The following is a 12,289-nucleotide window of genomic DNA, read 5'->3' as shown; positions in this document are numbered from 1 at the left end:
CTGCCCCATAACACTAGCATCCACAGTGCTCCCATAGCAGTGACCATCACAGTGCCCCATAGCACTAGCATCCGCAGTGCTCCCATAGCAGTGACCTCCACAGTGCCCCATAACACTAGCATCCACAGTGCTCCCATAGCAGTGACCTCCACAGTGCCCCATAACACTAGCATCCACAGTGCTCCCATAGCAGTGACCTACACAGTGCCCCTTAACATGAGCATCCGCAGTGCTCCCATAGGAGTGACCTCCACAGTGCTCCCATAGCAGTGACCTCCACAGTGCTCTCATAGCAGTGACCTCCACAGTGCTCTCATAGCAGTGACCTCCACAATGGTCCCATAGCAGTGACCTCCACAGTGCCCCATAGCAGTGACATTCACAGTGGCCCCATAGCAGTGACCTACACAGTGCCCCCATAGCAATGACATCCACAGTGCCCCATAGCAGTGACATCCACAGTGCCCCATAGCAGTGACATCCACAGTGCCCCCATAGCAGTGACATTCACAGTGCCCCCATAGCAGTGGCATCCACTGTACCCCCGTAGCAGTGGCATCTGGAGCGCCCCCAGACACAGGGCCACGCGTTCTCGGTACCGGGCCTCTCTGGTTTGGTTCTGAAGCTCTCACGGTGGCTAGACCGGGTCCACGACCCTGCTAAGGGGCGTCCAATAAAGGTGGTACAGTCTGTCAGGGGTTCGTGACGCCACCTGTGGTGTTCGGTCAGGGTGACCGACGCTGCTGTGAGGTCCGCTGGGGTGATGTAATGGCAGCTGGATGGTATACCTTCCCACAGGTGAAGTATGTCCCCAGGGCTTCCCAGTAAGGTAGATGGTGATGTTGTGAGGTGCAGTCAATAACGAGGACACAAGGTTGCAGTCTCTTTACCTCTTTACTGAAGACTTCAGGATCCTCAATCCAGAGCACGTATAACAGGGCTATCTGAGACCGGCCGGTCCGATGGGCACTTCCACAATTTCCTTTGCAGGTGGAAATCGTTGCCCACCAATAGCGCCTGTGTGTTGTAGTGCTATCCTGCTGAGCATTCGGAATAGTCCTCACAACTGCTGTTCTCTTTCGTTCGTTCTTTACAGCTCTCTCTTTCTTTAGTTCCAGATATTTCTAGTTCAAAGTCCCCCAGGTGTGTTATGGCTAGGACGCACCCGTATGACGGGAAGGCCTGGAGGTTTTCCGGGACCCTAGAGTCGCCCCTCTCCCACTGTTGCCCCCTATGTCTTCGTAGGTGTTTAGGTTAGACAGCCAACCTATAATTAACTGTCCTGCGGAGTTTGAAGTAAGGCATAGAGTCAGTTACTCCCTCGGTGTTCCGGCCACCGGCTACGCGCCTCAGTAGGATGTTGCCTCGGTCTCACGGCACGACTCCTACTGGCTCTCCTTTGTGCTTGATCTCGTTTACACTGTTCCACAATATCCTTCGCTTCGTGTCTCTTTCTTAGGATACCGCCGCAAGGTAGTGCAGGCGCGATTCCATAACGTTCTGTTCTGGTCGCTAGGTACCTGCCAGGTTCCCACGCCTGACAGGGACCCAGCTGTGCCTTCTCCCTGCAACACCCCCTGCCACGGGATGTTGCCTGAATCCAACCCAGTCAGCTTCTGACTAAGTTTCTATCCAACCCCTTGTTTTACCAGTGTGAGGAGTGGCGCAATAAATAAAGCCTTTTGCTCCCTCTAGTGGCCGGAGTGTGAAGTGTAATGTGTTCTGGTGATACCTGGTCAGTAGAATTCCTTCAGTGCCATCAGACGTACCATCACTCCCCTTAGTGGCAGAGTGTCATACTGCAACGACCAGATCTCTGGGGCACTGCACATCCACAGTGCCCCCATAGCAGTGACATTCAGTGCCCCCATAGCAGTGGTATCCACAGTACTCCCATAGTAGTGACATCTACAGTGCCCCCATAGCAGTGGTATCCACAGTGCCCCCATAGCAGTGGTATCCACAGTGCCCCCATAGCAGTGGTATCCACAGTGCCCCCATAGCAGTGACATTCACAGTTCCCCCATAGCAGTGACACCTACAGTGCTAGTTTGCTGTACATGTATTAACCTAATAATGAAATAATAGCAGTAACACTATTTACAGTTGCCTGGTCTTGCTGAGCGCAGTGTGAGCCGGCGACTCTGTTGAGTGGTGACGTCATTAACGTTCCTGCTATTCACAGTCGCCGGCATTACCCTGATTGCAGGCTTGTATTTTTAGGTTGGGAAGGGCCAATAACCATAGACTTTCCCAGCCCGACAATATCAGCTCATCACTGTCTGCTTTACCTTTGCTGGTTATCAAGCATAAGTGGGGATCTATCTGTATCTTTGCACATTTTTAAAACCTACACATCTGTAATTTCTCTTCTGCCTCCTGTTCTGTTACACGTCTCACTGTATGTCATCTGTGCTGCCTGGAAAAAACGGACACAGACACGAGTATGTGTGCAGCCGCATAGATTACAGTGGATGTGCGTGAGTACATGTCTCCAGTACGTGTTAAAATGGACGTGCGAAGGCGGCCTAAGTCAGAGCGAAACCCTACTCTCTGTTCTGTAAATTTTACCAACGTCAGACCTCCTCCTAAATAAGGTTTGTTAGCTAGAAAAGCAAACCTGGATCGGCCATATCTATTTTTTTCTAATTCTTCATGTCACCTAAAAAGTTGCAAGCAGTCAGAGTAGTGCTTGGTTATCAGCCGTTAACTATTTAATCAGGTAGAAAACCCATCTGTTATGCGGAATAAATGACATTTACAGTGATTTTCCTCCTTATCGATCATCCGGGTGATTTTCGGGTAACATATTTTACCGATCATAAACAGTTTCTTTGTCGGCAGGAGTTATGTGCGCGGAGGCCGCTGCCGCTGAACTTCTGAAGCTTTTTATTATCAGGATTGATTCTTAAGTCAATGAATTGTGACAACGCAATATAATGTTTCCATATGCATGAGACCTTCCCTTCAATTACAGGCAATGCTGTCTCTGAGGATGACGGTCAGCTCCTTTGCTGGATATCCGGTTCACATACAGGAGAAAATAGCCAAGGTTGGATGGTACGAATGGTAAGGAAAAAATGAGTAGAACGTTTATAAGATTATATCCTGGAGTTCTTTAAATGGTCGCTGTCATTTCATCAAACTTTGCATAAGTCAATGGTGCCAGTGAATATAAGAGACTTTGTAATATATGTTATCAGTGAAATATGCCTTTTCTTCACTTATGAGCCCTTTCTTTTCCTCCCCCTTGTTCACTACAACCCCTTTTCAATCCTTACCTACAGTAAAATAATAACACTTATACTCAACTCCAGTACCTATGCCATTAAAACAGCGTTGGCACTGCCTCTCCCAGGGTTTGCGTGACATTATGTTAGGCAATCACTGTGGCTAATTAGCAATGGCTTCACTCTCCTCTCCTTCAGACAAATCACGACATCCGGAGGAAGTGAGAGGACACCCGCAGCTTTCACACCCTCCTCATGTCAATTAAGAGTAGAGTAAAACCACTGCTGATTGTCCACCCACTGGGATTGCGTGACATAATTTCACAGGAGCTCTGGAAAAGCGAGTGCCAAATCCACTGGAGCTGTGCCAGCTGTGAATGGTGAGTACAAGTGTTATTATTTTACTGGGGGAAAACAAAGGGATTGAGAAGGGGTTTAAATAGGATGCTATAATCTGACACCTAAGGCTACTTTCACACATCAGGTTTTCAGTGTCAGGCTAAATCCGGCTAATTTTCAAAAAAACGGATCAGGCGAATGTTGCCGCCGGATCAAGTTTTTTCCCATAGACTTGTATTAGTGCCGGATTGCACCAGATTACATTGCGTTTCGTCCAGTTTTCGCCAGATCCGGCAAATCTGCCGCTTCTGGTTTCTTGAAAAAACGTCCATAGCAATGTTTTTTGTCTCTGGCGAAAAAGCCTGAAAAAGCTTCCGGCTGTTTGCTAGAATGGAAGCCTATGGGAGCCGGAAGGTGCCGGATCTGGAAAAAGGCGAATCTGGCAGCCTGATCCGGTTTTTTAAACTGAGCATGCTCCAAATTTTTTTTTAATCCAATAATCTAGATATGCTAGCCAGATCCATCAAAAAAACGGATCCAACGCATCAGTTTTTCACAATCTGCGCCGGATCCAGTTTTTCCAACATTTGCCGGATTTAGCCTGACACTGAAAACCTGATGTGTGAAAGTAGCCTAAGTAATCAGATTAGTCTTTCTTGTTTTGACAAAATGTAGGAGTTTATTAGAGTGGATGATGAATTCAGGTTGCAAGGTGGAGGAAAAGAAATGGCTCATAAGTGGAGAAAAGGCATATGACGCTGTCTGACTGACTTTTTCTACCTCACTCTGGTGCAGGATTCACAGCCACAATACTCAGTACTGCTGTATAATGTACTCCATGATACTGTAGCTCCTGATCATGTGCTACACCGAGACAGAGGAGCAGGAATCTCTCCTGTCTGTGTGTACTGTGCAATGTACTGTGTACTGTGTAGTACAAATGCAGGTGTGATGTGGTAAAGAGCTCTTTGGAGTGTCCTAGTGTGATATCACTAGTCTCCAGGGGCTCAACATAGTGGGAAGAAGGAAAATCAGGGTGTTAGATTAAGTCAGTCAGACAGTTGGCTGATGAGACTGGACAATGTGGAAGACTGGGTGGTGCTGCCACACCTGCTGGACGCATTATCTGCTATCAAACTAACCACCTGTTTGCACTGCCCTGACTTCAGAAGTGATATACCGTGCCTCCCTGCAAAGTGATACAGGAACCTATGTCTCGGAAATGGGTATGTTTCTTGTGCTAAAGCAACAGGTGTAGTCGCACCTGCCCCCACATCCTTGGCACCTGCATGCACCATCATTAGCACGTCCCTGTCCCTTACCGCACACCTTACTCACTTTCTAATTGCTATGTCTTTTGAAATCAAGTTTATTTTTAATTAGCAAAAAAAAATTTCACCTGCAGCAGTGAAAGCGTTTTTTTTTAGTTTAATAGCACCGTTATGTACCACAAATCACGTAATACTTTATGGATGAGTAATTAAATTAAGAAAAGTTTTTCAATGTTTTTTGGAGTGTTATGTACCACCGAAATGTACCACAGAGCACATAATACTGTTTGGATGAGTAATTCAATCCAGACAAATTTTTCAACACTTTTTTGAAGCGTTGTATACCACCAAAATGTACCAAAAAACATCTAATTCTCTATGGATGAGTAACTGAATCCATAAAAAGATTACAGCCCTTTTTTGTAGTATTATATGCCAACGAAATGCACCACAGAGCACATAATACTGTGTAGATGAGTTATTGAATCCAGAATTTTTTTCAATGCTTTTTTGGAGTTCCATGTAACACATTAATGTACCACAAAGCACATAATACCGTATGGATGAGTAATTAATCCAGAAAATTTTACAACTCTTTTTTTGTAGTGTTATAGACCAGCAAAATGTACCTCAGAGCATGTAATACTGTGTAGATGAGTAATTGAATCCAGAATTTTTTTTCAACGCTTTTTTGGAGATCCATGTAACACATAAATGTGCCACAAAGCACGTAATACTGTATGGATGAGTAATTAATCCAGAAAATGTTACAACTCTTTTTTGTAGTGTTATAGACCAGCAAAATGTACCTCAGAGCATGTAATAATGTGTTGATGAGTTCTGAATCCAGAAAAAAATTTCAATGCTTTTTTTGAGTGTTATATACTACAAAAATGTACCACAGAGCACATAATACTCTATGGATGAAAAACGAATCAATTTTTGCACCCAGAGAAAAAAATGTGCAGCAAATATACATTTAGCAAATGAACAGCAAACCCTAAGCCCTGAGTAGTGGCTGTATTCTCCCACTCTCCCTGCTCCTATATCTGTCCTTCCCTAGGTTAAATGCCAAATGTATCTGATACAAGCAGCAAAGCGCAATATTGGCCCTTAGAAGAACTGTTAGTACGATGGTTCAGAATCAGCACCAGTATCAAATCTAGAGGACTCTGATTCATTCAACTGTGCCCGGACAAGCACTCCCTCCAATAAGAACTGAGTTGAGTAATGCCGTCAGTGTGCCAAGCGTAGTGGCGACTGTCCTTTTATAACCCGTGATGATGTCATACGCACAACCAATCAAAGGAGTGCCAATAACCAAGATGGCTACAACATTACAGTGACTGGCAGGCAATTCCTGCATGCTTATTGGCTGTTGTAACAGGCGCCAAAGATGTGGGGCGGGGACTCAAGTTTGAAAGTCAATCACCAGTTAATGCACGCCGAGTGCAGAGCACGTCCAAGCACGCAGATACTGGAGTGATATCCGAGGATCACTGCACACACTGGTTCATCCCTCAAAATGACCTAATATTTAAATTTACGTTGACTGTATTTTTGAACATTTTTTAGACTCTCACTTCCTGTTCTTTACATAGACATGCAGCAATAGACTGAATCAGACCCTATCTGTTTGCATAGAAACATTATCTGAATATACTCTAATCTAGACAAAGATCATTATGAAGGAAGAGGGAGGAGGTGAGCTGTGACCATTGTCTATTGTAAATGGTGGATCCAGCATTATCTATTGTATATGCAGGTGGGTGAAAAACCTGCAAAATAACAATGCTAACAACCTATAGGGCATAAATTCAAACATCAAACCAGAAAAAATGTCCTTACCAACACCAAGTCAGAAAAGATATACACTAGCAGGATGCAGCAGACCACCGTTATAAAGGCGGCGGCAGCACAGCAGCAAACAAACAATACGCCAGTCACATAGGTAGATGTAATGCAACCGGGGCTTCTGTTCTTGTGAGGTGCACTCATATATTGCTGGACAGTCCATCTTTTGCACCTGTGCTGCCCCTGCCTTTATAATGGGGGTCTGCTGCATCCTGCTAGTGCATTTCTTACCTGACTTGGTGTAGGTAAGGCTGTTTTTTTTTTGTTTCTTTTTTAACGTAACAAAGCTATCTAAAATAAAGTATTAATAGTAGAGAAAGAGAAAAGAGGTGAGCTGTGACATCGCCTATTGTGAATGGTGGATCCTGTGTTATCTACTGTATATAGAGGTGTTATCAGTCATTGTACAGGAGGAGGTGAGCTGTGACATCACCTATTGTGAATGGTGGATCCTGTGTTATCTACTGTATATAGAGGTGTTATCAGTCATTGTACAGGAGGAGGTGAGCTGTGACATCACCTATTGTGAATGGTGGATCCTGTGTTATCTACTGTATATAGAGGTGTTATCAGTCATTGTACAGGAGGAGGTGAGCTGTGACATCACCTATTGTGAATGGTGGATCCTGTGTTATCTACTGTATATAGAGGTGTTATCAGTCATTGTACAGGAGGAGGTGAGCTGTGACATCACCTATTGTGAATGGTGGATCCTGTGTTATCTACTGTATATAAAGGTGTTATCAGTCATCAGTCATTGTACAGGAGGAGGAGGTGAGCTGTGATATCACCTATCGTGAATGGTGGATCCTGTGTTATCTACTGTATACAGAGGTGTTATCAGTCACTGTACAGGAGGAGGAGGTGAGCTGTGACATCACCTATTGTGAATGGTGGATCCTGTGTTATCTACTGTATATAGAGGTGTAATCAGTCATTGTACAGGAGGAGGAGGTGAGCTGTGACATCACCTATTGTGAATGGTGGATCCTGTGTTATCTACTGTATATAGAGGTGTTATCAGTCATTGTACAGGAGGAGGAGGTGAGCTGTGACATCACCTATTGTGAATGGTGGATCCTGTGTTATCTACTGTATATAGCGATGTTATCAGTCATTGTACAGGAGGGGGAGGTGAGCTTTGATATCACCTATTGTGGATGGTGGATCCTGTGTTATCTACTGTATATAGAGATGTTATCAGTCATTGTACAGGGGGAGGAGGTGAGCTGTGACATCACCTATTGTGAATGGTGGATCCTGTTTTCTACTGTATATAGAGGTGGTATCAGTCATTGTACAGGAGGAGGAGGTGAGCTGTGACATCACCTATTGTGAATGTTGGACCCTGTGTTATCTACTGTATATAGAGGTGTAATCAGTCATGGTACAGGAGGAGGAGGTGAGCTGTGACATCCCCTATTGTGAATGGTGGATCCTGTATTATCTACTGTATATAGAGGTGTTATCAGTCATGGTACAGGAGGAGGAGGTGAGCTGTGACATCACCTATTGTGAATGGTGGATCCTGTGTTATCTACTGTATCTAGAGGTGTGACATTGCTACCTTGTAATCTTGCCTGGGCTAATAATGAGACAGATAAGTCTGAACAGTAATCTGTACTGAACAGCAAAAATGAATCTCGTGGCCAGTGTGTAAATTGCAAGATTATCATTGAAAGAAGTTTACCATGTTTCTCTACCAAATGGTGATATCAAAAATCCATGCTATAGGTGATAAGTTGCTGATGGTTGAGGGTCCAGGTGCTCGGACCCCACTCCTCCTGAGGACAGCGTTGTGAAGAATGGTGAACAATTTTGCAAAGTGCATGAGTAAAATTTGCCTGCCCTGAATAGCTGAAATCTTTTGCTTTACTAGCGGGAGGAACCTGGTGATAATGATGAGCAATGACAATATTAACACTTTAAGGCCTGGCTCACACAGGCGTATAACATGGCAGAGCGCTATCCGATTATTTACTCATGATGCGATTGGCAGTGAGATTCGGCTCACACACACCCGTACAAGTCTGTGGGTGCGTGTGAATCATCGGACTGCACTCGGATGCCACCTGAGTGCAGTGTGATTCCCATGGAGGAGTTAGGGAAATGACTTTCTCCGTCACCTCCACACTTGTGCTGAGATCCTCTCGTGCGACAGAATCGGACCACTGACACTCAAAGATGGAGCCCAGGGTCATTATCATCTCACATCCGATATTATACGCTGACTCCGGGCTATTAGGCGGTTTTATTTATGTATTTTATATTTGGCTTTTTGAAGTATTGCGCACTACAAAAATAATAAATAAAATGAAAAAGTCTATGAAAACCGATCCTGGGAAATCATATGAAACGCGTTTTGGGTTTTTGTAATTTTCTTTGAGTCGCTCTGTTGCATCTCGCTGCCACCGTCGCGATGTAATGGATCAGTCAGCTCCAGTTTAATATCGATGTCGGTATGAGCCGTTATGTAACGTGCGGCATTTATGGGCGAGTACAGATGTGTACCATGGGGGGCTTCTCACAGAGAATTCATTATGATCCAGAGGCGCAACCAGTGCCGAAGCCAAGGACGGAGGAAATACAACAGCTTTACTACTGTAAGCCGAGAGGGCGAGGAAATTAAATCTGAGCCTGCGACGAGTGATGATCGAAAATAAGGAGAGAATTTTCATAAACAATGGAGCGGCCGGTAGTAAGGAATACAATAATATCACATGGAGTCAGTGTGGGGGCCGCCGCTGACGGCTAATGGGGGCTCATTGTATCCCGTTACGAGCTCTGATCGGGGATTTGTAGCCTACAGTCGCTCGCAGCTGCCACATTCCACACCTCGTCCGAGGCTGCCGGCCACAGAAGTGAGCGCCGGATGGCAAACACGTGAGGCTGCTCCTGAGCGCCCCCCAGTGGCCATTAACACTTCGGACAAATGTATACATGATGTCTTACAATGAGGTGTTGTAATAAAGTCACATCCCAAAGGCAGCAGGTATGAAAGGGCGGCGGGAGAGTGGTAATATCTGGCGGATATAAGAGAAAATTGTATTTTATTGTGTTAATCTCGGCACTATGGCTTTCCAGCTGGTTTGGGACTATAAATCCCAGCAATCCCACTCCAGCTGTTTCTGAACTCACTTTAAAACTGTATAAAATATCTATCTATTATCTATCTATTATCTATCTATTTTCTATTATCTATTATCTATCTATTTTCTATCATCTATTATCTATCTATTTATCTATCTATCTACCTCACTATCTATCTATTATATATCTATCTATCCCATATATATCTATTATTTATCTATCTCATATCTATCTATTATCTATCTATCTATCTATCTATCTTATATATATATCTATTATCTATCTGTCTCATATCTATCTATCTATCTATCTATTTATCAATTATCTATCTATCTATCTATTATCTATCTATTTTCTATCATCTATTATCCATCTATTTATCTATCTATCTACCTCACTATCTATCTATTATATATCTATCTATCCCATATATATCTATTATTTATCTATCTCATATCTATCTATTATCTATATATCTATCTATTATCTATCTGTCTCATATCTATCTATCTATCTATCTATCTATCTATCTATCTATCTATCTATCTATCTATCTATCTGTAGCTCCCCCAGACACAGGGCCACGCGTTCTCGGTACTGGGCCTCTCTGGTTCAGTTCTGAGGCTGTCACGGTGGCTAGACCCGGTCCGCGACCCTGCTAAGGGGCGTCCAATAAAGGTGGTGCAGTTTGTCAGGGGTTCGTGACGCCACCTGTGGTGTTCGGTCAGGGTGACCGACGCTGCTGTGGGGTCCGCTGGGGTGATGGAATGGCAGCTGGATGGTATACGTTCCCACAGGTGAAGTATGTCCCCAGGGCTTCCCAATGATGTAGATGGTGATGGTGTGAGGTGCAGTCAATAACGAGGACACAAGGTTGTAGTCTCTTTACCTCTTTACTGAAGACTTCAGGATCCTTAATCGAGAGCACAGTTAACAGGGCTATCTGAGACCGGCCGGTCCGATGGGCACTTCCAGAGTTCCCTTTGTAGGTGGAAATCGTTGCCAGCACTAGCGCCTGTGTTTTGCAGTGCTACCCTACTGAGAATTCGGAATAGTCCTCACAACTGCTGTTCTCGTTCGTTCGCTCGTTCTTTCTAATTCTCTCTCGCTTGTTCCAGATGTTACTAGTTTCTCGTCCCCCAGGTATGTTATGGCTAGGACGCACCCGTATGACGGGAAGGCTCGGAGCTCTTCCGGGACCCTAGAGACGCCCCTCTCCACGCATTGCCCCCTATGTCTTCGTAGGAAATTTAAGGTAGACAGCCAACCTATAATTAACTGTCCTGCGGAGTTCGAAGTAAGACCTAGAGTCAGTTACTCCCGCGGTGTTCCGGCCACCGGCTACGCACCTCAGTAGGATGTTGCCTCGTTCTCGGGGCACGACTCCTACTGGTTCTCCTTTGTGCTTGATCTCGTTTCTCACTGTTCCACAATTTCCTTCCCTTCGTGTCACTTTCTTAGGATACCACTGCGGGGTGTGCAGGCGCGGTTCCGTAACGTTCTGCTCTGTTTGCTAGGCACCTGCCAGGTTCCCACGCCTGACAGGGACCCCCCTGTGTCTTCTCCCTGCAACACCCCCTGCCACGGGATGTTGCCTGAATCCAACCCAGTCAGCTTCTGACTAACTTCCTATCCAACTCCTAGTTTTACTAGTGTGAGGAATGGCCCAATAAATAAAGCCTTTTTCTCCCCCTAGTGGCCGGAGTGTGAAGTGTAATGTGTGCTGGTGATACATGGTCAATAGAATTCCTTCAGTGCCATCAGACGTACCATCACTCCCCTTAGCGGCAGAGTGTCATACTGCAACGACCAGATCTCTGGGGCGCTGCACTCCCCCCCGGTTAAATCCAGTACTCCTTGACTGGGAAGAAGGACAACAATACATTTCAGCAAAAGACATACAACATTTTTTAAATGCTTAAAACAAGTAAATAGAACAATGCTTCCCTTTATGGGAGGTGAGGACACTTGAATGTTACAAGCAAAACAAGGTTAAATATTTTTAAATAACATCCTATTCTACATGCTATAAATAACTCTTATTACCCAGCCGGGTGTTCTACTAAGTGCAAATTCTGAACAATAATTTAACTTTTCCTTTAAGGGCGTATAAGCTGAACCCACTAAAGGCCTACTATAAAATACTATAAAATAACTCAACTTTTCTTTCTAGCTTCACCAATGCAGGACCGCCTAGCTCCCGGGCCGGGCCTACTGTCATTGTCTCTCTTTCAACAACCAACTGTCATTCTATGGTTCTCAGGAGGACTCTCTCTCTAACCCCTACGGGTTCACTTTCAATCTTTCCTGTCCTCAATCTCTATTAACATTATCAAACTTTTCTTAAGGTAACATGTGAACATTCCCTTTAAGAGGGAACCAAGTCTCTATGAGGTAGCGCAGATTCTATCTGTCTGCAAGTCCAATGAAAGCAAGACCTTCTGCGTCATGTCCAAAAACAATCTATTCGCAAAGTCTTCTTTCTTTTGTAAAACCAGTAGGGAG

The 12,289-nt window shown here is 44.6% G+C and overlaps 1 protein-coding gene across 1 annotated transcript in view; it reads left to right on the top strand.

Annotated features, from left to right (window-relative positions):
• The window catches only part of LOC138671246 (cyclic nucleotide-binding domain-containing protein 2-like), a 385,035-nt gene that overhangs the window by 47,827 nt on the left and 324,919 nt on the right, over window positions 1-12,289 (top strand). The window contains exon 6 of the mRNA XM_069759242.1: window positions 2,978-3,069. Coding sequence (XP_069615343.1) covers window positions 2,978-3,069 — 92 coding nt within the window. The remainder of the gene's footprint in view (window positions 1-2,977; window positions 3,070-12,289) is intronic.

This window comes from Ranitomeya imitator, chromosome 3, assembly GCF_032444005.1.
Source record: "Ranitomeya imitator isolate aRanImi1 chromosome 3, aRanImi1.pri, whole genome shotgun sequence".
Lineage (NCBI taxonomy): Eukaryota > Metazoa > Chordata > Amphibia > Anura > Dendrobatidae > Ranitomeya > Ranitomeya imitator.
The sequence above is the reverse complement of the archived record's forward strand: the minus strand, read 5'-3'. Positions and strand labels throughout refer to the sequence as shown.